We start from the raw sequence: 27973 nt of genomic DNA, 5'->3' as shown, positions 1-27973 counted from the left end.
CATATTGTTTATCTCAGAGCTTTCCAGAAACTTCTGGAGAAGAATTCTTTTGACCTCCAGAGCTCACCATGACAGACTGCATATATAAAGGAAGTGCCTGCCTGGGTCAGGTCTAGGTAGGTGCAGAGATCACTGAGGATTCATTAGGCAAACAGGGCAGCCCCACCAGTGTGCAGGATGATGGTGGAATATCCAAGTGTGGCTGTCAATTCTCATAATGGTGAGAGTGAGTGAGCGAGTGAGTGAGTGTGTGTGTACATGCTCATCTAGCAGCATCTACAATTTCAAAGTGGAAGCAAACAAACAAGAATCACCATCATATCTGAGTAACTTGGAGATACTCTACAGGTAGTATGTGGATTTAAATGCCTGGTTATTGGGAATGGAAAGTTAAATTTGGAGTATGGAGTTGATGCAATCTAAGCCCTGCAGGTTCTCCCATGGCTTTGTGGCCTGCTTATCATAGTTTTGGTCATCTATACGTTCCTAGAACTCATCTCACAGAACAATTTCAGTGCAGGCCAGACCATGAGCATGGCGAAAGATGGTGATGGCCTGTTAATAACTCTCACCTTTGGTACAGCAAGTGGATACTGGGTTTAGTTACTTCCTACTTTGTTGGGTTTGCCAAATACCTTTTAAAGCTTTTAACAAAATCCTTATGCTACCTCAACACAATGCTTTAGTGGAGACCCATTCATTTTCCACTGGCCTTGCTAGGCGTTTGATTATTATGAATGCAACTGGGGACTAAGTTGTGTGAGGTATAAATGTTACTTTGTTATTGTATAAAGACAAAATGGGAGTCACATAAATGTTTTCATGGTTTTGTTATAAATGCAACCTGTATTTCAAGAACCAAAATCTTAAATCTGGCTTTATGTTTCACTTAAACATCTTTTTCAAAAACTGAGACAAAATAGCAATATTTGAAGGTTAAAAATAGGTTTGTAATGGTTAAGAGTCTTATAATGGCACTTTGTAAACCAATTTTTTAATATATCAGAAAGCTAGATTGATTCTGAATATGTTACTGTTAGTATTAGGATTTTCACCTCTCAAGAGACCACTGCTTTAGAGTTTATATGTGAAAGTGCTTTCATATCTAACATGTTGTAATCTTACAACATACTCTTCCTTGAACTGCTTTGGACCTTTAAGAATGAAGTCCAAGTTGAAAGAAGTGGTACCCAGAGACACGATGAATTAACCTCCCCAGAGTGACATTGGGCTAACTTGCTCTTTTCTAGTATGGAAAGGACTGTCTGGTGGCCTGGCATTTCTAGAACTGTCTGGTCTGCTTCTTAAAGATGGTCTTCTTTCACTCAGCACAACCTGTTGGCTGCAGATCTGGTCAGGATGGAACTGGCAAGTGCCAAGGGGCGTTGAATTACCACAAATGATTATGCTCCATGTAGAAACAACAGGCTAAGAGAGTCTCCTGAGAAAGGCTGTGCTATGAGATAACCAGCCCCACTTGAGAAGATTTGGAAAAATACAAACAAACAAAAAAAAACTTTCCAAGTGCATATCTGGACCAAACACCTGAATGACTGTAGGTAAATCCTTTACTAAATGAAACTACTCAAGCCTGGATATGAATGATAGCATATACTCCAAGGAGCATCCACTCTTGAATGGTTATACTTCTGAAGAAGCTATTTAAGATAAAAACCATTAAAGTCACAGGACAAAGGACTATTCCTTTGAGTTAAATAGCTGCATCCTCTGGAGGGAGAATTCCACTTCCTCTGCCAACCAGGAGCTCTGCCGGCAGCTGTATTTGAGAAGAACATGCCTATCAACTCGTGATGCATGGCCTTTCTTCTGTTCTCCAAATAGAGAGTCTATTTTGTTGGTACTGATATCTGCCATTAACAAAACTTGGCTTAGTTTCAAAAATGTAGCTCCTCTATGGATTCTTGAACTTAACAAAGCAATGATTCTCTATTTTGTGTTAATAGTATGTTTGCCCAAATTTAATGGATCACCTTTTCATTTTTATGTAATTTTCTCCTTTCCTGCATTTCTGTTCAGGGCCTTCCAACTGAAATTAGTCACATCTTATGGTCCAGGTTGGTTGGGCACAACTAAACCTACATAAATCTCAGTTGGGTCCCCCACATGAGGTCTGAGAAAATATTTTAGGAGATAGGGTTGTGAGCCTTTGTACATCTGTGCTCAGTGACATTTAAATCAGCTGATAATTTCAATTTTGGAAATTACTGTTCATTAACATGAAACAAAAGCAATTACATTTTTGGATATCTCTACTTATGCTCATGATTTTCACAAATGTTTATGAAGAGTGGCATGATTTAAAAAATACCATAAAATTGGCCATATTAAAGAAATTTTGCATTTGCTTCTGGTGACAATAAAATTTTATTTATAAAGTATGATTACTTAACTAAGTTTTAGGACTATTATATCAATAAAAACCTCCTGCCAACCATTTGAGTTTTCACTGACTAAGACAGAAGTTTCAAATACATGATTACTTCAAACACAGATGACAAAGACCTGACAGGAAGTAGTTATCAATGTGAGTTATTGCTGTTTCTATATTAAAAAGATACCAATTCATCAATATGACTAAATTGGATATTTAGCTTAGGGATAGCATTAATGCAAGACTAAACAGAAAAAAAACAAACTATTCTTCCTTTTCTTCTGTTTTGCTATTAAGTGTAATATATGCTTTTGTGTGTGTGTGTGTATGTGTGTGTGTACACGGAGGGCAGAGTTTTTCCTGGCATTTAAAATTTACTTTAAATTTTTGTGGTTAAATTATCATAATGAATATTACTAATGTGTCTTGCACGATGTTTGGCGCTTAGTAGGCATTCAAGATTATTCTCAGAATGACTCTTATGTAAAAATTTTTTAGCTCTTGACTGCAAATAATATCTACAATACAGTTCATTTCTAATGTAAGAGAAACTTGATTTTGGAGCCTTGCCCCTCAAACCTGGTCCTGATTACTGCTTCAACTCCTGTTTATATAATTCCACACAAGTTTGGCAGGATTCAAGAGCACATACCAGGGTGTTGGCTTTTATGAATCTCCTGGGATGTGAATGTCAGGCTGACTGGATGAACTCTGGCCACAAATCCCAGACAAGCACAATGACTCTATTTATTCAGACTTGGCCGCCTGAATGCAGATCGACTCTGTGGGTAATAAATTTTCACAGGCCAAGAACTCCAGCATCAACCAAGCTGATCCTGAGAAGAAAAATGCACCCAGGGAAGTGGTGCTGGGCTGCACAAACCTCCTATGTTTTTATTCCACGTCTGCATATCATTTAGCTAATTCATTTGGTCACTGATAGACATGCACTGCCAATGGCTTCAGAGGTTCTTTTCAAAAACTCTGCTTTCTGTTATGCAATTGTCATATTAAAAAAGGAACAAAGGAAAAAATGAACAGCACCCATTACAACTGGCAATCTGCTTTTAATATGACACCCCAAACTGATGTCAGTTATTTTACCCAGTGGCCTCTACAGTAAAAAGCAGAGAACTGAGTAGGAATGATTCTGTGCTTCCCCATAAGAAACCAAAGGCAACAAAAAGCAATGAGACCTGCAGTTCGGTGAGCAGAGCAATTTCACCTATAATCTTGACATCTTGATGCAAGGAGGCTTTAGACTTATTCCGAGAGGACTGGGATTCTTTTTGAGAGACACGATTAGTACTCCATGCATTAAAAATAAAAAAAGAATTGGCTTTTTAACTTGGAGATTTATGTTAACTACCTAGGTATCTATTAAATTAATTGTGCTCTCCAAATATTGATTGGGGGATTAAAAGGTAACTTTTCTTCATTGTAAGAAGTAAATTATGCCAGTAGGAAAATTTCCCTTTACAGATTACATCCAATGATCAGTGCCTGTAAAATTAAAATTGTCAGTTTGAGTGGATAAACCATGCTCATTTAAAGAAAAAAATGCAGTTATATAATTAAAATGAAAAGGCTGCCTGATACGTGTGGATAATGTAATTACTGGAAGCTGCAGGCACATATGCAGCCATTCAATCTGGATCCTGCTTCTTTACTTTCCCTAAGCTTATATATTTGTCATCTCTGAAACACTGTCTGCCACTGACACTATCTCGGCTGCTCCTTGCTGAGAGTCTTAATCATATGTTCCTCTTCTTAAGCCTTAGCTATAATAATTTCATCTAGATATTTGGTGTGTCCAGCTTCCCAAGCTTACCCTGACTTGAGAGGCACAGCTCCGCTTTTTGCCAAATTGGGAGATATGGAATATAATTAATCTCTCCAAGTCTATTAAAAAAATTCCTTCAGTATTTAGTGACTTCAGGAATAATTTTGTCTTAAATCTTCTAATTTCTTTGTATTCTTACATGAAAACATTGGCCTTTGGAATTTTAAAACCAAGAGTTACAGAAAAGGGGATCAAACAAATTGCTACATGTATCAGTATCTTTCACTTGTCCAGACAAGCAAGAAAACTGATTCTCTATCATTTGTCTTAGTCCCAGTTCAAACCTTATCAAGTATGAAAATTATAGGAGCAAACATGAAACTATGCTTCTATTTTAATTATATCTCCAAATTTTCTAGGTAAACTCTGTCACAATCTCAGCTCTAGAGGTTATAGTCAAAATTCTGCTATCCCTGAAAGGGAAGGCTATAAGAGAAACCCATTCTTTTGGTTTCAGAGGCTTCTGTTTGAGATAAATTTTGGATTGAAGTTAAGATATAGGAATAAGTAAGGGGAACCTTGGCTTGCTGGGTCCCTCCAACACAGCTATATCAACATCCAATCATTTTGAACACCTAGGAAATTGATCTGAGGATTAAGAGAACAATCTGCATAATTTGAGGGAGAGAACATGGCATTCTTCATGCTCACAGCCCGAGGCTTGAACTCATGACCCTGAGATCAGGACCTGAGCTGAGATCAAGAGTTGGACGCTTAACTGACTGAGCCACCCGGGTGTCTTGACCTCTTCTTAATATAGCATTCTCTCAGGAGCAGGAAGCATAACAAGCTTTCTTAACACACAAAAGGTAAAAACCTAGACAACATGACAAGATGGAGAAATTCTCCCTAAAAGAAAGATCAAGAAGAAACCAACCATAGCCATGGATTTTCTCAAAACATAAATAAGCAATATATCTGAACAAGTCATAAGAATACTAGCCGGGCTTCAAAAAAGCATAGAAGATATCAAAGAAACCCTTGCTGCAGAGACAGATTCTGAAAATTTGTAACTTCAATATGGCTTGGTAGTAAGTACATTTAAGAAGTGGCTATAGATATTTCCATGGAGACTGGATGGACCTTTCCTCCTAAATAGGTAGATTGTTTTTGCAATAATCTACAGCCACCTTATGATCTTGGGTCTTATGTTTTTGTTCTTTTATGTCAATACCTTTGATTTTGCATAGAACTAATTTGAAAAATCATAGTGTTCAATACATGAAATAAAGGTAGAGCAAAAGTTATCTCTGATACGGGACAACAAAGAGCAGGAAATACTCTCAATTCAACTCAACATTGTACATTTATTCATGTATTCATTCAGCAAGTATTTAGCACCTCTGCTGTGCCAGAACAGTCCCTGCCCCCAGGAAGCTTCCAGTCTAATTGGTAGAGAGAGATATTTTAAATTCTTTTTGAAAATATTTATTTATTTATTTATTTATTTATTTATTTATTTATTGAGAAAGAGAGAGAGACAGAGCATGAGCAGGGGGAGGGGCAGAGAGAAAGACACAAACAGAATCTGAAGCAGGTTCCAGGCTCTGAGCTGTCAGCACAGAGCCTGACATGAGGCTTGAACTCACAAACTGTAAGATCATGACCTGAGCTGAAGTCGGATGCTTAACCTGAGCCACTCAGGCGCCCCGAGACATATACTTTAAAAAGTAAGATAAAACATAAGTAAAATTATGATGAGACCTAAGAAAAAAGGTTAGGATGATTGTGAGAAGGACTAACTGGGGAGGGGGAGGGTGGTCCAATTTAGATAATGGGGAGGCCCCTGAGAAAGTGAAAGTTATGTTGCGGTTCATCAGATAAAAAAAAAAAATGAGGGAGGAGAGGCCTCTGGAGGCCCTGAGGCAGGTGAGCGTGGCTTGTTGGAGGAGATGAAAGCAGGCTCATGTGGTTAACGTGCCATGAATGAGAACAGTGTGAAGTGAAGGGAAAGAAGAGGGGTGAAAACACACTGTGTAGGGTAGTGTTAGTCATGCCATGGGCTCTGGATTTTATCTCAAGTGAAATGGGAAACGTATTTAAGACTTTACAGCAGGTAATGAGTTGATCTGATTTATATTTTTCAAAGATTGCTGTGAGGAGGTTGTACTATAGAAAGGGAAGAATATAAATAGGCTAGTGTCTACTTGATTGGTTTAGACTAGCCAGGATGGAAGGAGGTGGAAAGACTAATATTTAATTTTGGAGGTTGAATTTATAGGCCTTAGAGACAAAATTAACATCTAAGTGAGGAACAGGGAGTTGTCGAGGATGAACCTGGTGTTTCTAGACTTGAATAACTGGGTGTATGGCAGGGCCGCTTTTAGAAATGGAAATAATCACAAGAAGAATATATTTGTGTGTGGGTGGATAAGGGATGGCAAAGACCAGAAGTCCAGTTTGGCACAAATTGAATTTGAAATGCTTGTGAGACATCCGAGTGGAAAAGTCAAGTAGGTCTGCAGTTCAGAAGAGGGTTTGAGGTAAGGATATAACTTTAGAAATTGTAAGCATATAAAAAATGAAGGTCATGGGGATGGATGAGATCATCCAGAGAGACAGAGAAAGAAAGGAAGTGTAGAACAGAAATCATGAATAAAGGCTGAAAGATTCTACTATTTAAAATTGGGCAGAGGAGGAGCAGTCGGCAAAGGAGCCTAAGGAAAAACAGTCAAAAGGGCAGGAAACAAACCAGGAGTTTAGTATTTGACACCTCAAGAAAAGTGGGGTTATCAATAGCTTTCAATGTGGTAAGTCTTCTGGTAAGACAAGACACTGAACAGAGCCCAGTATGTTTGGTTCTGTGGAGGTCACTGTGACCAAGTTGTGTAGTTCTGGTGGGGAGGTGGTGCAGAAAGGAGTCAAAAGAAGAAGGCCCCAAGGCCTATCAGGAATATAGAAAATGAAATTCTTTATTAGCCACATATTATCCAACATATATCCAACATATTACCAGTTCTGTGATGGAGGATATTAAGGGAGAAAACCTCTAAAATGCTATCACCAATGAACTGTTAATAAGTTATACACACACACACACACACACACACACACACACACACACAAAATATAATCCCTAGAAGAGCCACTAAAAAAGCAATACAAAGAGATACACTAAAAATACTATAAATAAATAAAGACAGACTCCTGGAGAATGTTCAAGAAACCTATAGGAAGTCAGTAAAAAGAAAACAGAAAGATGAAAACAGAAATAAAAGAAAAGTGACAGAAAAGGAAAAAATAAAGCGACAGACTTAAGCCATAATATATCAGTAATTACATTAAATGCAAATGTTCTAAATACATCAATTAAAAGACAGAGATTGGCAAAATAGATAAAAGATATGACAATAATACACTGTAAGAAACTCACTTCAAATACAACAACATAGGTGGGTTGAAGGTAAAAGAATGGAAAAAGTTATATTATGCAAACATTAATCAAAAGAATGCAGCAGTGGCTATATCAGTGTCAGATAAAGCAGACTTCTGAGCAAAGAAAAGAAAATTACTAGAGATAGAGTGGAACATTACCTAATGATAAAAGGTCAATCTACGAAGAAGACATAGCAATCCTAAATGTTATGAACCAAATAACAGAGCTGTAAAATATGTGAAGCAAAAACTGATAGAATGGGAAGGGGCAATAGACAAATCCACAATTATAGTTGGAGATGTCAACACTCCTCTCCCAACAACTGATAAAGCAATTAGAGAGAAAGTCAGCAAGGATCTAGAAGAACTCCACAAAAGCATCAACGAACAGGATCTAACTGACATTTATAGAACATTCCACCCAACCGCAGCAGCATACACATTCTTTCAAGTGCCCATAAAACATATACCAATGCAGACCATATCTTGGGCCATAGAAAATACTCAGTAAATTCACAAGAACTGAAATCATAGCAAATGTGTTCTTTGACCACAGTGGAACCAAACTGGAAATCAATAAAAGTAAGACTACAAGAAAGCTCCAAACATTTGGAAATAAAAACGACCCACTTCTAAACAATCCATGCATCAAAGGGGAAGTCTCACTGAACTGAAGTGTTCAATTACATGCAACATGGTTGAGTCTCACAAACATAATGCTGAGTGAAAGAAGCCAGAATGAAAATACAACATATCAAAATCTGTGGGATGCAGCAACAACGTGCTGAGAGGGAAATGTATAGTGTTAAATTCTCATATTATAAAAGAGGAAAAGTCTCAAATCAGTAATCTAAGCTCCCTCAAGAAACTAGAAAAAGAAGAGCACAATGAACTCAAAACAACAGAAGGAGGGAAATAATGAAGACAAGAAATCAATGAAACTGAAAACAGTAAAGTTGACAGCAAATATCAATAAAATGAAAAACTTGTTTTTTGAAAAGATCAATGACATTGAAAAACTTCTAGCAAGACTGACAAAGACAAAAATAAGAAAGTATCAAGAATAAAATGGGATATCACTATAGACCCAGACATTAAAGGGACAATAAAAGAACTTTTTACATGTAAATGTGACAACTTAAATGACATGATAAACCAATTACTTAAAGAGCACATAGTGCCATAACCTACCCAATGTGAAGTAGTCCAAATAGCTCTTTAACTATTCAGAAAACAGAATTTTTAAGTGTTAAAAATCTCCAGGCCCATGTGGTTTCACTGGAGAAATCTGACAAACATTTAAAGAAAAATTAGCATTACTTTTATATAATCTCTTCAGGAAAAAAAAAAAAAAAACAAGTACAGGGAACACTATTCAATTCATTTTATAAGCCAGTACTGTCCTTATTTCAAAACCAGACAAAGACAATACAAAAATAGACACCTTCAGAACACTGCTCATGACCCTGAAAGAGAAACATGGTGAGGATGAGGAGCAACTGCAATTCTCTTATACTCCTCATGGGAATGCCAACTGGTGAAACCACTTTGGAAGATGGTTTGGGATGATATATTCATCTTGTGCACGCACATACGGCATGGCCCTGCATTTCTACTCTTGGGTGTAGACCTAACAAAAATGTTCCCATATGCTCACCAAAAGACCTGTACAAGAATGTTAACAATAGCACTATTTTAATAGCCTCAAATATCTTCATGCCCATCAGTAGTAGAATGGGTAAGTAAATTAGGCTATATGCACATGAAGAAATATGAGTAATGAAGATGAACAAATTTCAAGTACATGCAACATGGATGAGTCTCACAAACATAATGCTGAGTGAAAGAAGCCAGAAACAACAGATTCCATTGTTACAACGGATACAACGGATACAACGAATCTGTATGATTCCATTGATATAAATTTCAAAATGAAGCAAAATTACCCTCTGGGTATTAGAAAAACAGAGGAGTGCTTATTCTTCTGGAGGATGGTGACTGGACAGGGACATGGGAGACCTGAGAGGCTGGTCATGTCTGTATCTTGATCTGGGTGCTGACTACATGGGTTTGTGTGGTTTATGAATATTCATCACATTGTATTCTTAGATTGTGTGTACTTTTCTCTATGTATGGTATATTCAATTGTAAGTTGACTAAAATGCAAAACACCAAAAGCTTAGTGGATCTGGTGATGTGAAGATAACAGGTAGAGCACAAGTCCTGAGGAAGTGGCAGGCTTTGGGGATCTAACACTAATTCCCACTTTACAAATGGTGACCCTGGAGCAGAGAACAGTTTAGGGGCTGGGCTGAGGCTGCAAAGCTACTGAGTCACTAGCAGAGATTTGAACCCAGGGAGCAGGACTGCTCAGTCCGGGCTTACTCACTAAACTAGCCTGTGTCTTCATTTTTGAGAACACAGAGGCAATGAGGATAAAGGAAGCATTAGATAGAGTACTCAAATGCATGTGAGTCTGAGGTGACTTTAGGAAGGGTAAACCAGCATAGCAAGTTGAAGCTCTTGTGGGTATCTCTTTGTCACAGCAAGGGACCAATATTCACAAGGACAACCAGATATCATGTAAGAGAAGGCTAAGGAGGTTAGTATACTGCATTTATTGAGGCAGGGAAATGTACCATACATTTTTGAAAGATTTTGGGTTAAGGGACAAACTCTGATTACATCTCACAAGAGCATTTATGTTAAATGTTTAATTATCTCCCAATGCCAGAGAAATGCAGTGTGTGTATGCATGTTGCATGTGTGCACAGGCTCTAGTCTTTAGGGGCACAGTCATATTTTGGTCTTGGAGGAAAATAATACCATATCATTAGTCTTCTCTAAAGCATGGAAATTATGATTTTGTGATTAGGGCAGGCTATAATTATAGGCCAAAGCAAGATAACTTAATATAATTAGTGTTAGAGCAATCACTTAAACTACCACATACAAAACTGCTGTCTGGAGTCTTAATTACACTACTGTATAAAAATCATTCATTCTGTCAGCCGTTTTCACTGCAAACGAGAAAAGGTGTACATACACAGGCACCAAATATAAGAATAAATGATCTAACCTATATATTCACAATATAATACTATCAATGGCTACAGATTAGAAAGGAGTAGCTAATAAAGCAAAATGATTCAACGAAAACTTTCTACTGCCTTACAGAATGTGTCTGGTATATCCTTGATAAATAATTTTTTTTAAATCGAGTTTCCAGTGGAAATATTTCCTGGAAATAACTCTGGAAAATTCTTTCCAAATTAAGAAAGCTTGCTGAATGCAATACTCTGTGAATCCCTTTCTAATATAAAGTATACATAATCTACACATCTGATATTACTTAATCCACAATGTACCTATCTGAAACTCTCGCTGGGAAAAAAAACATGATAAGATGAAATCATTAGGTAATAGTCACATAGATGAGGAACCAAAATTAGGAGTGAAGTCATTCTCAGTTCTGCCAAGATTGCCATGTTACAGATACTTGACTCTCCTGGTATGCACACTAGAAACATGGTAGTCACTCTCTACAAAACCCAAACACTAGCAGCTCACCTTGCTCAATTAACCTTCCTTCACTTGGGGTTTTCTCCACTTGCCACTCTAGTTTCAATTCAAGTTCTACTTCACACCCAGGCCCCTCTTTGGTGCCTCACTTTCTTCTTCAAGGTAAACAAACTCTGTGACCTCACAGCCACATTCTGCTTAGATGCTCTTCCTGGAAATGTTCTTTTGAATTTTATTTCACCTCTGCACACTCTCTTTGTACATTATTTCCATTTGCATGGTTAGACAGCTGAATCACCCGTATAGCACACCATGACACCTTTATAAAAATTCACTATTTCAAGATCAATTGCACCCAGTCTTATATCACATGTAAAAATAACCTCTGAAAAAAACTCTCTGGATTGTTTTTATACCTACCACATTTGTCCAAATTTAACAAAATACCACACGGATAATAAGAAGGAAACAGAAGTGTAGGAAAATCTATCTTTTGTGTTTTCAAGCTTACTTTAAAAAATACAAACATTTTCTGAAACGCAGAAGTGAAAGTAATGAATGTTACGTGGATATTTTTCCACCTTAACTGACTGATCAGAAGAGTATTTATAAACCCCTGACTGATGTCTCGAGCTGGTAAATCAACACCAGGGAAGAACATTTTAAGCACATTTATCATCTAAGACAAACAGCCTATTCAGAGCATGATTATTTTTTATTCATCATTGAAGTTCACCTCCACATTTGCTTCTTCTCAATGTTAATAATATCTGTATAAGGTTTCTCAATATTTAATATTACAGCTTGCCTATTGCATGCTGATGAGGTTAGGTCACAAGCTTGATCTCTAGAAGACCAATGAGCTTTGCCAAAAAAATAAAAGAAAAAGAAAATGACAAAAGGGCCTATTTTATACTGAAGTCTAATGCTAGTTAGCTTCATTGTAAGTACCCATTGTTGGTTTCAATGACATAAAAATCACAGTATCACAGTTTTAAGGGAAATTAAGACTAAGATAGTTGAATGGACTGGCCCAATGGCATGGAAGCTCATAATTATCAGAAGGCACCCACCATCCTTGAGCACCACAATTTAGAGTGTGTATGACTCAGTTAATACCCACCGAGTTAGCAATGCTGTGTCACATTCAAAAGACAGTAACATAAAAGAAAATCTTACCTGTTCATTCTCCTCTTCATCACTACTTAGCTTAAGGTCATCTTCTAGCATTCTGAAAAAAGGAACAAAGAGGTATAGATACTTAGCAAATTCAAAATAATTCAGTACCAAAATATCTTTATTAGAGTAATGATTTAACCATAAGTCTGTTTTCTGATTAATTAAAAAAAAAAAACCCTTTTTTTTAAGCTTTTTCTTCTGATGTACTTAGGAAATAACAAACTGCCCCATCATGAAAATTAACCCTCTTAACAGTCCTTAATAGGGTAAGATGGGTTGCTTCAAGAATATGAGGTTTTATTTTATTTTTTTAAATTTTTTTTAACGTTTATTTATTTTTGAGACAGCGGGAGACAGAGCATGAACAGGGGAGGGGCAGAGAGAGAGGGAGACACAGAATCTGAAACGGGCTCCAGGCTCTGAGCTGTCAGCACAGAGCCCGACGCGGGGCTCGAACTCACGGACCGTGAGATCATGACCTGAGCCGAAGTTGGACGCTTAACCGACTGAGCCACCCAGGCGCCCCAAGAATATGAGGTTTTAAACAAACAGAATCAAATAAAGCTTTTGGTTGTGAAGTTTTAATTCCACAGTATTTGTTCAGTGTTTACCATGTGACAGGTGCTATGCTATGTCTCCATTTACTATTCAAGGTAAACAATGAGAGAGCAAGTAAAACTCTTCCGACAGCAATAACACAACAAACTAGAGCTGTGAGCATTGGCTGCTTAGGTCTTCCACCGGCCAAAGATCTGGAGAAGACATCTGCCTGAAGATCCTGCTGGATGAGGAAAACTCAACAGGAGAGAACTTTCTAGAAAAGACTCTGTGAAGGCAACTAACTCCCCAGTGCTCCCTGGTGTCTCAGATTTGCCATGGTGGAGGCAGTGGGGAAGTATACTTTTGGGTCTGTAAGAGTTAAAAGTAAAAACATACAAACAAAAAAAATCAAACCCTATTATTTCTGATGATGATAAAATTGTATTCTTATTACCATTAATGAACTGTTTATAGAATAATAGTTTTCAGATTAATTCATTTCAAAAGAAATCTCAGAAGGACATTCTATAACACAAATGAAAGCAGAGCTGTTCTGTGGGGGGTGGGGAAGGGTCCATTTGTGATAGATCCTGGGGCTCCAGGAATCAGTCTGAAGGCCACTGAACCCATATACTTGACAGGCCTCATTGTTCTCCTTGAAGTCACCTTCCAAAGACTCTACCCTAAAATGTGCCTCGTTTCTTTAAAGGCCAATTGTGGGCCCATCATCAGTATATTCCTCTGAATATTTTTTATAAGTAATTTCAGTGACCTTTGGGGTGAACTTGGGGTAAAGATTTGCTGGGGCAGTGCGTGGACCTAGTTTTGTCCCAACTGGCCATGTGTTTGGAGAAAATCACTTAACTCCCTTACCCTTGGTCCCATTTTCTGATTTGTAAAATGACAGGTTATGCTGGGCAATCTCTAAGGCCCAATCCTGATTAAGATTCCATGAGTATAGAGAATAAAATTACCCCTTACTTTGTAAAGTAGAAAAACTCTTCTATTTGTCATAGAGTGAGACTGAGACTTTCAGTCTCTGAAAACTGAGAAATTTCTAAGCAATTTTTGGTGTACCATTTAAACCATAACTATTAGGACACCAGATCTGCTTTTTCACAGGCTATGGCTATTCTACCAATATGGAGAAGTATCACTCTTTTATTATTTCAACCACAGGCAAACCAAGAAAACATCAGCAAAGACTGCAGAGCTCCATCCACAACTGCCCTTTATATCCGCTTGGCTGCCATTCATTTCCTTTGACCTTATAAACTCCTACCCTTGGCTTCAAAGAGAAGAGACGTGCTGGTAATTTATTAGAGCACTGTTTAGGAAGAATGTAGGAAGGGGACTGTGTTTTCTTTGTCCTTGAGTATCCAGTGACTAGCACAGTGATGGCACACAATACAATACCAGCTTGCTGGCTGGGCTGGGGCACCTTCCCCACGATTATTTTCCTACCAAAAGGCACAAATGCCTTTCTGATGAAAAACCCCAGAGGAGCAGGATAGTTTCTTGCCTCCACCCCTCACTCCCTCTTTAGAGGTAAACTGCCAACAGCTATTTGGTTTAATCTCAAGGACTGCCCTGCAAGCATTGGGTGTTCTAAGTGTGGGTGGTCCTGTCAGTGGGTGGAAAGAAGGAGGGGGCAGGACACACACAATCATCATTAACAACCCCCTTGTTGTTGGATGGAGGTCATATCAAGGGTGACTGAGAAGTTTCATCTTTATATAGGCAATAGTGTGCACAGACTTGAAGGCCACTGTCAACCACAGCAAGAAATCCCAACATGCCCCAAAGCAAGGGATCATAGCTTGGCTGCACACCAGCCATGTGACTCGGTCACCACGCGAGGCTGGCAATGCTGAAAGTAACCACAACAGTAAAAACAGTGTGTGAGGTTCTCTTTTAAGGTAGGAATACAGCTTATTTTTGTTTATTTTAAGCATGTGCTAAAATGTGTACATGCATCAATGCGTGTTTGTTTGAGTTTCATACTGTCTCTCATATCCTCTGATCCCTGGTAAGTCACACCTCTGGGTCTTGGCTTTGTCATTTCTATACTTGTCATTTCTACTTTGTCATCACTTCCAGAAGAAAGGCAGTCAGAGATCCACCTTGCCTTGTGAATTTTTTATATTGAGAAAAAAATGAATTTATTGTGTTTCTGGCTGAGATCTAAAAACAAAGGATCGAATGTAAAAATACCTCGTATTCAAGACAGACTTCCAGAGAAGTCAGAATCCAATGAAACTTCAGAATCTTGAAATATGTCGAAATGGCAATGAAACACTAAGTCAAACAGCTCATACATAATCCCACAGCAATCCTGGGGTGCCGCTATTACCAACACTTGCAACCACAGACCTGGAACAGCCAGTCGCCGCCACCCTGTGCCCAATCCCCAACAGACACGCTGAGGAAACTGATGCTCAAGGCCATCCAAGAATACAGACCAGCCCTTCTGTTTTATTCTGATGGTCACAGCAGAATCCCCATGACTCAACTTTCAAAGTGAGTGCTTGTTTCCATTCAGTGCGTTCTTCAAGTCTGGCTAAACAGACCTGGGGAAGAGGAGCCAAAGTGTGTATTTGAGGTTATAGCTGAACAATGAAATGTGGTTAGAGAAGAAAAATGCTGTAACCCCCACAAGATCCTAAGAAATGTCAGTGTTTTGTGTGCGGCAGGTAGACTGCAGGCTGGGATTACCTCCAGCTAAACACACAAATGGTACTGTTGCAATCCCCAACTCTAATCCCACCCACTTGAGAACATTTTTATCATCTGTCTATTTCTGAAAGGAAAAGATTGGCATACGTACATTAAACAAGAACAAACAACTACAAAGGCGTAAGCCAAAAGTGAGAGAAAATCCAAATTAAGTGTTGGCCAGGCCAAAAGGCAGGGGCTTAGGGTCTCTGACTCTATTTCCGAAAAAGGAAGGCAATGCTCTGAAGGGCTGAAGGCAGAGTTTGGAATGGGTCATATGCACATAAGCCCATGAAGCCTGTGCTTCGGCGTCATGGTGGCTCACGTGGGCACCTGCCGCACCCTTGCATCCTTACATTTGAGCACCACCCAGCCTTCTTCCAGCCAATGATGCCCACCCAGCGAGAAAGCAGCTCCCTTTCATGCTCCCTTAGCCCCTCCCCTTCCAGAACTCTTGATTAGGAGCAGATCTCAGCGTTGAATGGATCTTTGTGCCAGGTTGGCTAAAAGCACTTTCTACGTTACCTCATTCAGTCCCACAGCAAGTCCTCTGAGGTGGGCGCTGCTGGGACAGCAGGCTGTGGTGGTCCCAGCAGGCTGCTGGGACAGTCAGGCTGCCAGTATGAAACGTAGCGCTGCCACTCACCTAGCTGAGTGACCTGATACCTGCCTTAACGGGTTTTCTGGAGAAATCATTACACAACCCTTGGAAAGTGCTTAGTACAGAACCTGGCACGGAACGAGCATTCAATAAATGTTCATTTTCACTAATATTCCTCTTTTATCTCTGAGGGATATGCCTTAGAGCATTTAAAGAATTTGCATGGGTAAACAATGTGAGAGAAAAGATATTTCTATAATAATGCCTTAAATCTAAGCTCTACTTACCAGAATAGAGCTTTCTACTTTTTTTATACCTTTTCCCCCCTTACTTTCTATTTTTCTTTTCTGAAAAGAAAAGATGAGGCTCTCTAGAGGGGTAATGTATTTTAGGGTATAATTGCTGCCACGGTTGATTGATCGGATGTGGCTTCACAGCTAGAGAGGACAGTAAACATTCCTGTCACCCTCAGTGCACAAGGAGATCTGCTCTGAGGGCCAGTGGTCAGCCACGTGGCCACAGTCCCTCAGCAGGAGCCACCAAGTGATGACAACAGGGATGATGAAATAAAACAGACAATAAAATGAAACTTTTCAAAGGATGACCAGGGAGCAGAGGTGCGGCCAGAGGTAAACAGAAACCTGGACTCAGTGCCCTGAACACCAGAGGGGCTGTCAAACTGCTGTCAGAGGCACTCCAGGGTGGTACCCCTTGTGACTTCCCTCTGAACCAGGTAACTAAGAACTGAGATGTTAAAGGACTCGGGCAAGAGTTTTAAACATGCAATTGATGATTAAGATTCCATCTATTTTTCACTGGGGAACTGCATTAGACAACAGTTTCTTATCTTAAAATTACCGTCCCAGGTATGTTATGCCATGCCCTACGAGTACCTGGTACAGGTCAAAAGGTTTGGAGCCACAGGAGGGGGCCTTGTGCGGCCTGCGTACAGGAGAGGGTGTGACAGAGTGGCTTTGGAGCTCTGAAGCCACTTTGCCGTGTGTGTGCCAAGTACTACCTCTGCGGGTGGGTGTTGGGGGTCTCTTCCGCAAGTGAGGGATGAATGGCAACACTGCCTCTCCAACAGCAGGATTGGCATCAGGTCTCTCAGCCTTCTACTCCTTCTTCTGCCCGTGTGCCAGTGAGGGGGGTGCTGGCACCCTGTCTCCCAGGGCTATTACATTTGCATTGGCACTATCACTCTCGCCATTTACAAACTGCCTGCAGTTGTGAAGCTCTGGCACACACAGTTCTCACAGAACCCAACTGCCTCCTCTGATGGGATCTTCAGGAGCTCTCATAAAAGGGAGAACTTAAAACCCCTACAACTTTAATATTTGTGGCAACTTTCCCACATGTAGTATTTTTTAACTGGGCAACAAATTTATGTTGTTGCTAGTCCTTACATTTTTGAGGTACGGCACTTTCCAGGGAACAGGAACAGTAGCCTACCCTTAGCAGATGGTCAACTGCTTCTAATGCTCCACTATTTCTTCACAGGTATTGCAAACGGGCACATTAACTGCCTTCAAATGTAATGGCAGCCATTTCACAGAGCAGTGGTTTTTAATTAATAGGATTTCCCCGGAATTACTTGCCATTTGGGGCCCTTAACAGACCTGAATCCTTTAGCCCTTTAAAGTTCATTTCATTTTGCTTGATCTTAATGGCTTTTAAAAAATCTGAGTTTTAATTGGGCTGTTTGATTTTCAGATTTGCTTCTATATCTGGTGCTACTATGGTCTCCACCTATTTGAAATTTAAAGCCAAAGACAAATGTTTATGACTCCCCATTAAACATATTCATATATGCAAATATCTATTCTAGCAATTAGCAGTGCACGATAGCCTACTCGTTATGCAAGTATACCCCTCTGCAGGTATTCCCCAAGCCATCATCTCTACTGCTCAGAACATGGGGAGGAAGTTATAAAACACATTTCATTCTGTCTGAAGTCCACTGCTCTGTCAGGGTCAGTGCTACCATCTGCCTGGGCTTATTTTCATAAATAGGTAACCACTTTTCCTCTGCATTTGTTCAGAAGAATTTAGCTCATATCACTCCAGTCGACTGGGAGCCAGGAAGGCTAGGATAGGCTCACACTGGGGGTTGGTGATTTAATGCATCCAAGGTACAAATGAAGTAACTTAGTCTGGAAACAAATGGAGAAATCAGGAGTAAGACAAAGGGTGTGGTCTAGATGACCCAAGCGTTTTCAACTCTGATATCTTCCTATCCAGGGTTTCATATTTACATCTTTTGAAGCAATGTTGATGCATAGAGAGATGGTTCACATATATTTCCTTCCTGGACCTCTTCTGCCTGGGGCTGTTTTGGTTGTCAATGAAATCACAAATAGCTCTCTGATTCTGTCACGCTCATCCTGGTTTGGAGAGTGAAGGTGCATTGTATCTTTTCTGTTTGTGACCTTACTTTTCCTTACAGATGGTAAGTTCCAGTGGTCTTTTTCTCCCATGTACAAGCTGAGTCCACCTGCTACCTTCTACACAGGCCCATCCTCCCTGGGGGCCAGTATCTCATTTCCTACTATTTAAGACTCTCACAAAAAATCAACCTCATTTAGAAAACCTGCTAAACCCTGGTGAGATACGAGACAAATGTCTTTGAAATCTCATATCTAGCATGTTAATGTAGAATAAATGGAAATCAAAGGAAAATGAAAATCAACACTAATAAAAAAAATCACAGTCAGTGGTGGGATGAGTTCTGGAGACCAGGGGGCTCAGGAAAAGTTGTGAGGAGGAGAGAGTACTCGAGGGGCTTCAAGGTCCTAGAGGAGGCAGATTGAAATCAGGGACTCTATCCTGCCCCACGAAGGAAGGGTGACAGCCAAGCACAGAGTGCTTGGGGGAACAGAGGTATTTATTTCCCTCACTCTCATGATATTTTTAAAAAAGTAATACATACATATAGTTCAGAACTCTCCAAATAGGAAAAGGTGTCCAGGGGCGCCTGGGTGGTTCAGTTGGTTAAGCGTCCGACTTTGGCTCAGGTCATGATTTCACGGGTTCCTGGGTTTGAGCCCCACGTCGGACTCAGTGCTCACAGCTCAGAGCCTGGAGCCTACTTCAGATTCTGTGTCTCCCTCTCTCTCTGCCCCATCCCCACTCATGCTCTGTCTCTCTCTGTCTTAAAAATAAGTAAAACATTAAAAAAAAATTTAAAAAAGGAAAAGGTGTCCAGTGAAATGTCTCACTCCCAGCCTTGTTCCAATCCTCTTACTTCTTACTTTTGTCCCCCAAAATCACCATTGTCTATAGTTTCTTATACAGTTTCTTATAAGAAATAATAGTTTCTTATTATTTCAGGTTTTCTTTATGCATCAACAAGCAAATATGAATGCAGCACATTAGATCCATCAGGGTACGTACATGGCATTTAAGAACAACTATGAGGTGGACAAATATAATGTCAACTGGATCCTCTTTATCTGGCTGTGGTAGGCAGCTTCCAAGATGCTCCCAATGATCCCACCTCCTGGTATTCATGTCCTCATGCACTCCCCTCCCCTGAGTGTGGCTGCACTTAGTGACTTGCTTCTAGTAAATGGAGTAGGGCAAAAGGGATGGGGTGTCACTTGCGAGTTCAGGTGACCTCTGCTTGTTGGCATGCATGCTCTTACTCTTCATGCCTGCTTGCTTGGATGGAAAAAGCTGCCAGGTTGTGAGCTGCTGTACGGAGAAATCCCCATGGCAGGGAGTTGAGGGGAACCTGCTGCCAACAGCCAAGGAAGAACTAAGGTCCTCAGCCCAGCCACCCAGGAGGAACTGAATCTTGCCAGCAACCACATGAGTGAGCTTGGAAGTGGGTCTTTTCCCAGGTAAGCCTTGAGGGGACTGCAGACCCACTGACCCCGTGCTGCTTTGTGAGAGGTCCTTAGCCAGAGGACTCAGGTGAGCCACACTCAGATCCCTGACTGACAGAAACTATAGAGTAATAAGTGTTGTTTGAAGCTGCTAAGTTTTGCTGTAATTCGTTAGGCATTGATAAGTAATTCATATGCTGGCAGATGATTTTAAATATTTAGTGTGTCCCTTTTCAAGATCACTCTCAGCTGCTCAAGCTAAAAGCATTAGCAGCCATTATTCAAGCCGTTCAACAGAAGTATACTGTGGGCCTAAAGGGTAATTAAAAAGTTGTAAAAGCCATGTTAAAAAAGGTGTGAAAAACAAGTAAAACCAACCAACAGTATGTTTTATTTAAGCCAACATATCGTTTCAATGATAATATACACAGTTCAAATGCTCACTAGCCACATGTGGCTAGTGGCTCCTATACTGGACAATGCATGCTCATAGAAGGTGAGGGGTGGTCAGATATCTAGAGGTTTTGTTTTTCCCACCCCACTCAGCCCTCAGCCCCCCATTGCCTATTTCAGATGTCAATCTCTAACACTCTTGCCTGCACTTGACAGGGTGCGATGAACAAGCCTATGAAGGCAAAGATCCTGGTAACTTAGCATGTGAAGGAACTGAGGGAGGAGAAAGGGAAGGTTTTGGTTAGAATCATCATAAATGTGTAGCCTCCACTGACTACCCTTGGCGGAGACTGGAATCCCAGAGGTCCATTTTGTGTCAGTTAAATGTTTCAGTGACCCATTCTGCTTCTAATTCTGATGATGCTAATTACATGTAAGCTTTTGGCTTCACAGAAGAACTGGAAAGCAGAACCTTGCACAAAGCTGCAGGTGGCCCACAAGAGGGGTAGGCTCAGGGCAATGTGTTTGGGAGCCATGGCCTAGGAAACCAGAACAGTGGGCAGCCTTGCAAATACACCTTGTCAAAGGCTGACTGTGCAAGGGACGTCTACCCTTGTTGCTCTGACATACCTGCTTCTCTTAGAGATAGTAAAGACACAGCTCCCAAAAGTTATTTAAAGAATTCTAGATTTTGTTTTAAGTTGTATATTTTTAAAAGTGTGCTGGTTGGTTTTTTTTTTTTTTTTTTCTTCACTTGGAATTGCAGTTCTAGCTCGGGATGCTGAGTGGCCCAGAGGGAATTCTCCGTCTAGGAGAAATAGAATGCTGGGCCCGTTTTCCTTGAACATCTCATAGATGTTCACCCAGTTTGTGTGACCATGAAAGTATGAAAATGCTCCATCTTTTCCATTTAGGGCAATGTAGGCCACAGTTATAATGAAGCATTCTGTGAACACATCAGACTTTAAAATTGCTCCTTCCTGAAAGAAGTACAGGAGAAAAGGGCCGTGTGGACTCTCTCGTTTCTATCAAAAAACAACCGTGGCTTTAGAAATAGCACTTTAATAGAGAAAAGCTCTCTCCTCAAAGACAGTTTCAAAATTCCTATCCTTGTTTGTTACAAGGACTTCTAGAAAATTAGTTTCTGAACTTGGTGTCCTCGGTTTTAGAGGATTCAATTTCTAAGGCTGAGTAAATTCAAGTACAGCATGTGAAAGAATAAGATCCTTTTCCAGGTAGATACCAGAAGAGAGGTCAGAGGACCCTGACTGGGAACATAAAGTTTTCTTGGCTGCATAGATTCGATGATGGGTATTTCTTTATTTAACCCTCTTTGCAGGGGAATGTTTACACCTAACCAGAGGAGAAATGAGATATGCACATATATGGCTTATGTTTGTGATGTTGAATATTAATTGGTTGTCAATAAATTAATAAGCTGGTTGTCTATTCTCTTTGCTAACTAATGTTTAGCTTATTTAATTGATAACTTTTGACAATAAGAACACACTGAACCTAAAACGGTTACACATCCAGTAGGTTAAGATTTGTTCTTTGGTTCATGATGCCAGTTTTTGCATTTTTGTGGCTATTGTTATTAATAAGTTAACTGCTAAGTGTCCCTAATTGAGAGATTTATTTGAACTGATAAAATGTTAGAATTAGAAAAGAGAACCAAGCATAATCTCCTAATTAGCAAATGAGTGCACTTTAAGTGATACCCACCTCACATGTTGCCTGTGTATGGCATAACACAGTGGTTTCTAAACTTCACTGCACATCAGAATCACTTGGGATCTTTGAAGAATACCACCCCCACATTCTTATGTAACAGGGGTGTGAGCTGGGCAGCCATGTTTTTAAAAGCCTCCTAGGTGATTCTGATTTATAGCAAAGTTTGGGAACCACTATATAACACACACATGGGCAAGAGTCAGAAGAGCTGCATGTCTTCAATAGTTCTGGACCTAAATTCTGAAGTTTTAGTTTACCCATTAATAAAATGGGATGATAGTTGATTCATATGAGAAAATAAGGTGAAAGCACCTTGGCAACTGCAAAGCCTCGTAAGGGTTTCTCAATGATGTGGTTAACATTACTTTAGGTGCTTTAAAAAATACTGATTCTTTTTGCACAGTGAATGAAGCCATCAACAAAATCATAAGGCAACCTACTGAATGGGAGAAGGTATTTGCAAATGATATATCTGATAAGGAGTTAATATACAAAATATATAAAGAACTTATACAATTCAACACCAAAAAACAAATAATCCAATTAAAAAATGGGCAGAAGACCTGAATAGACATTTCTTCAAAGAAGACACACAAAGGGCCAACAGACACATGAAAGGATGCTGAACATCACTCATCATCAGGGAAATGCAAATCAAAATCAAAATGAGATATTACTCTACACCTGTTAGAAAGGCTAGAATCAAAAAGCTAAGAAATAACAGGTGTTGGCAAGGATGTACAGAGAAAGGAACCTTCATGAACTGTTGGTGGGAATGCAAACTGGTGCAGCCACTGTGGAAAACAGTATGGAGGTTCCTCAAAAAATTAAAAATAGAACTAGCATATGATCTAGTAAGTTCACTATTGGGTATTTATTTAAAGAAAATGAAAACACTAATACAAAAAGATACATGCACCCCTATGTTCATTGCAGCATTATTTACAATAGCTAAGATATGGAAGTAATCCAAGTGTCCACTGATAGATGAATGGATAGAAAAGATGTGGTGCGTATATATATGGTGGAATATTAGTCAGTCATAAAAAGAAGGGTATATTGCCATTGTGATAACATGGATGAATTTAAAGGATATAATGCAAATGAAATAAATTGGACAGAGAAAGACAAATACCATGATTTCACTCATATGCAAAATTTAACAAAACAACTGAAGAAAAAAAGAGACAAAAAATTAGACTTATATATGGAGAACAAACTGGTGGTAGAGGGGAAGAGGTGGGTTAGAAGATGAGTGAAATAGATACAGGGGAAAGAAAAAACTGATTCATGGGCCTCATCCCCAGAGAATCTGATTTAACTGGTCTTGGGTTGGGCATGGGCATCAGTGCTTTTGACAGACAGCCCAGATGAATTTACTGTTCAGTCAGGGTTAAAAACCACGGCCTCAACTCCAAGTGAACAATCACCTTCTCATTGGGACCATCTCCAATTCACAGGACGGAATTCTTCACATCTCTCTAACTGAACAGAATTAAAGCACTATATAGGGCTGCTTGTCAACTCTTCTGGCTCCAGCTTTCCCCTCCCCTTCCATTTGAATAAGAAAGCTTCCAAGGGAGAGGTGTGTTTTCCTCAATGCCTAAGATAAGGGACAAAGCCATCAATACTAATGAGTTAAGGAATTATTGTTAGTGTTTTAGAATTCTTCAGTGGTTGTTTTCAGAAGCCATGGACAATGCTGGGGCACCTGAGATTATTTTCTGGCCTTTTCTTCAGCCCCTGGGAGGAAATAAGAAGGTTATAGGTTATCCTGCCTTTCAAGTTCTCAGGAGGAGTCCCCAAACTCCAAGACAAAATAACACAGTGTGCTGGAGGCCTGGGAACTACATTCCCTGTCTGCAGAAGTTTTGGGTTTGATGTCACCAGTGAGAAGCATCGAATAGGGTTCGGAAGGTCAAAGAGCAATGGAAGCCATTAATGCTCCCAGGTCAGCGAAAGCCGTACATAAGCTTCAGCAGATGGCAGATGTGCTGTTTGTCAGTAGCTTCCAGGCATTCTGGCACCTGTAGGTGCTGCAGACATCTGAGATTATTGTTAGCACCTTTCTGTAACTCTTGCTTTTACCCATTTCCTGGTGGCTCCATGCCTATAACTACCCTAACCCTCCTGATGAATTTGGAAGCCACTAATGCCGTATCTTAAGTGCGTTTCTACTTAAAATACCTAGAGTGGTTTCTCTTTCCCAGATCAAACTCTGACTTACACGTATGGTAATTAGGAGCATGAACTCTGAAGTCAGAAAGCCTGGTTTATTGATGTACATTCAGGCCCTGTCACATTCTAGCTGTGCATCCTTGTGCAGAGAACCTAGAATTGCTCGGTCTCAGCTTCTTCATCTTTATTTTTTAATATTATTATTTACTTATTTATTTATTGAGAGAGAGAAAGGGAGAGAGAAAGATTGAGAGCATGCATGAGTGGGGTAGGGTCAGAGGGAGAGAGAGAATCTTAAGCAGGCTCCATGCCCAGTGTGGAACCTGATGTGGGGCTTGATCCCACAACTGTATGACCATGACCTGAGCTGAAATCAAGAGTTGGACGCTTAACTGAATGAGTCACCCAGGCGCCCCAGTTTTCTCATCTTTAAAACAGAAAAATAAGAATGTTTACCTCCCAGGAATATTGTGGGAATTATATGGGGAAAATGCACAAAACATTTTGCAGTGCCTGATACACAATAATTAATACATATTCAGTATTATTATTGGTATTTTATTACCCATTCCGTCTTGTAACAATCTGCATGTGATAATCTAAGTCCATTCCCTTCTTCTAACAGAGAACATAAACTCCTTAATTTATTGACCATCTCCAAAGAGCCAAGGGTATTCTAGGTGCTAGTGATACAAAGTTGAAAAAGTCTTTGCTTTCAAGTGGCTCACTGCTTATTGGAGGGAAAGTCAGATCAGTAACCCTAGGAAACTGATAAGCAGTGGGAGCACAAATAACCATCTTCTTTGTCAGACAATCCTGGCCCCTTTATTTTTCCTCATAAGTTTTATTCTCCAGGCTTTGAAGCATCTCTGTATTTCTCTCTTGTGTCCACTACAAGTTCTCCGACGTCCTTCCCAATGTACATTCATGTGAGGGACACAGTCCACTGTATAGGCTATATTGGTATTAACTGGAGTGGGAGAGACACCTGTCCTATGTCTGAAGTCAATAGTTCCTAATTGTTCTTCACCTTGTTCATTTAGTTGTTTCCTCCCTGTGCATCTGCCTCTTTGTTCAGGATACCCATAGGTAATTTGAAATTCATCACCAAATTTTAACAACCTTGTCCTATGCTATGTGGACCTAGAAGACTATTCTGGTTTCTGTGACTGTGGAGGGAACCAAGCCAGACCTGGATACTGCAGAGATCCAGCCAATCCCTCACCCCAAGTTGTCCAGTCCCTGGAACATATGCCCTCAGGACTTCTGGCTACCTGTGACTAGATGCAGGCTTTGTTTTAAAAATATATTTTTGAAAGAGAGAAAGCATGAGTGGGTGAGGGGAAGGGAGGGTGGGTGGGGGCAGAGGATCCGAAACAGGCTCTGCACAGAGAGCAGCAAGCCTGACGTGGGGCTCGAATTCACAAAGAGAGAGAACATGACCTGAGCTGAAGTCAGATGCTCATCGGTGGCTGCAGGCTTTTATACTAAATCCACTAACTCACACTAAATCCCTCACTAAATCCAGTAAATGCCACAAACAACAATAAACTGATCATTTAAATGTAAAGAGAAGAAAAGGACGTCTATGTTCCATATTAGAGAAAAAGCATCCTATTAGCTATTCATTAAAAAAGATCTCATATACACCAGGACTAATTCACTACTTTTTAAAAAAAGTGAATAGGGTTGAAAGTTAGGCAAATATATTAAATTGTCTAAACTCATTTTCAGGTATGCACAACTGGGTTTTGCAATGGGAAACAGTTACCCATTCAACATGTATCTCTATCCACCAAATACATCCTTATGGGAGTTCTGCTCATAGTGATACAGAATGTATCAAACAACCCATGCACATTAAACCCTGCCATACCTATTGTAGAGGATGGTTCCATTTACTGAACTGGAAACAGGGTCACAAGTATCAGTCAGGGCCACTCCACAAAAAAGTTTCAGCATTTCCTTATAGTTTTAGATCAGGTGTATTTTGGGTTTAAGTAAAAAAGAGTAAAACTGCAGAATCAAGTTGTTGCCTACCCAACTTTTTACATATTCATCTATTTGACTTTCATGTGGCAGAAAGGAATCTCAAGTGCAAAGGAAATAATTCATGTGAAAAATTTTAAGTGGTAGTGCATATTTTTGAAACAGAATGTGACTGTAGAGTAATGTTTGTTCTACTTATGAAAATGACCAGTAATGATCATGATAAATGTAGTCACTATCCTAGAGGTCATGGTGTAAATCCTGCCTAGGTGGGTCTATTCATTGACAGAGCACAGGAGTAGGGATGAAGAGAAATAGGGCCGCAGTCCAATGTAGACTTTCTGATTTTCCAATTTTAGATGGGTCAAGAGTCCTGGTCCACAGTTTTTCATTAGAATGGTAGAGAATCAACTGAGCTCAGGACCAATACTAGACACACTGTGAAGTAGATGTACTATTGTCTTTGGAAACCTCTACCATTTTAGGTGCACCATCTCCCTATCCCAAGGCTCGTGGCTCCTTTCTCATGCAGCACGTTCAGGATCCCATCTGGGATAGACAGATGTGGCATTCAGTTGTCATGTCTCCTTAAGGTTCTTCTTCTCGGCTGTGACAATTTCTCAGTCTTGTTTTGTTTTTGATGATGTTGACCACTTTGAGGAGTGTTGGCCATGTTTTTTGTAGAATGTCCCACAATTTGGATTGTTTGATATTTTTCTCATGATGAGGTTAGGGTTCTGGGGAGGAAGAGTCCAGAGGTAAAGTGCCATTCTTGTTCCATCATATCAAGGGTGCATGTTATCAACATGACTTATCACTTATGATGTTAAGCTTGGCATCACTTGGCTAAAATTGTGTTTGTTAGATTTATCCACTGTAAAGTTATTCTTTCCCCCCTCTTTCCAGACTCCACATGGAAGTCCCTAAGGAAAATTCATGCTTAAGGGGTAGAGATTTACATTCCACTTCCTTGAGGAGCAGTATCTACAGATATTATTTGGTATTATTCTGTACAAGAAATTTGCCTATTCACTCCTTTATTTATTCAATCATTTACTTATATCAGCATGGACTCTCACATATTTACTTTCTGTATTGGGTTATAATCCAACATTAGTCAACTGTTTTTTTTTAATGTATATTTTTTCTCTTTTCTGTTCTTTTATTTCCTATTTCCTTTCCTTTCTTTCTTTTATTTTCTTTCTTTCTTTTTTTTTTTTTTTAAGTAGGCTTCACACCTCATGTGGAGCCCAACATGGGGCTTTAACTCACAGCCCTGAGATCAAGATCTGAGCTGAGATCAAGTGTTGGCCGCTTAGCTGACTGAGCCACCCATGTGCCCCTAGTAAACTATTTCTTAATCACATAAAAAGTATTGGATTGAGTAGTCCTATAGACACTCTATAGATAGAACCAAGGGACAGAGTCACAATGTGTTGCCAGTGATTGCTATAGGCATAAATCAAAGGCTTGTCATTACCTGTGTAAAGTGGTTAAATTCTGGCCAAATAGACATTTTAAGTCCTAATAAAGCATTCAGATTCTTGATCAGCAAGAGCAGAATTCTTTCCAAATGACAGGTATCTGCATATTCATATGTATACACTAAGGCTATCAGGGACATTCGATTGTCAAATGAACCAGACACCTCTGTTTGTCTTGTTTGCTCACACTGATTTATGCCA

General features: G+C 39.7%; 1 protein-coding gene and 1 long non-coding RNA gene across 11 annotated transcripts in view; one reads left to right on the top strand and one right to left on the bottom strand.

Annotated features, from left to right (window-relative positions):
* Positions 1–27973, bottom strand: part of AFF3 (ALF transcription elongation factor 3) — a 570287-nt gene that overhangs the window by 109380 nt on the left and 432934 nt on the right. For all 10 annotated transcript variants that reach the window (XM_053890583.1, XM_053890586.1, XM_053890587.1 and 7 more), the window contains one exon: positions 12312–12363. In XM_053890583.1, the coding sequence (XP_053746558.1) occupies positions 12312–12363 (52 nt within the window). The remainder of the gene's footprint in view (positions 1–12311; positions 12364–27973) is intronic.
* LOC128773506 (uncharacterized) overlaps positions 19900–27973 on the top strand; it is a 31508-nt gene continuing 23434 nt past the window's right edge. The window contains exon 1 of the long non-coding RNA XR_008417815.1: positions 19900–20009. This is a non-coding gene — a long non-coding RNA (uncharacterized LOC128773506). The remainder of the gene's footprint in view (positions 20010–27973) is intronic.

The sequence above is a fragment of the Panthera pardus genome, unplaced genomic scaffold, assembly GCF_024362965.1.
Source record: "Panthera pardus isolate Hobbes unplaced genomic scaffold, ASM2436296v1 HiC_scaffold_25, whole genome shotgun sequence".
Lineage (NCBI taxonomy): Eukaryota > Metazoa > Chordata > Mammalia > Carnivora > Felidae > Panthera > Panthera pardus.
The sequence above is the reverse complement of the archived record's forward strand: the minus strand, read 5'-3'. Positions and strand labels throughout refer to the sequence as shown.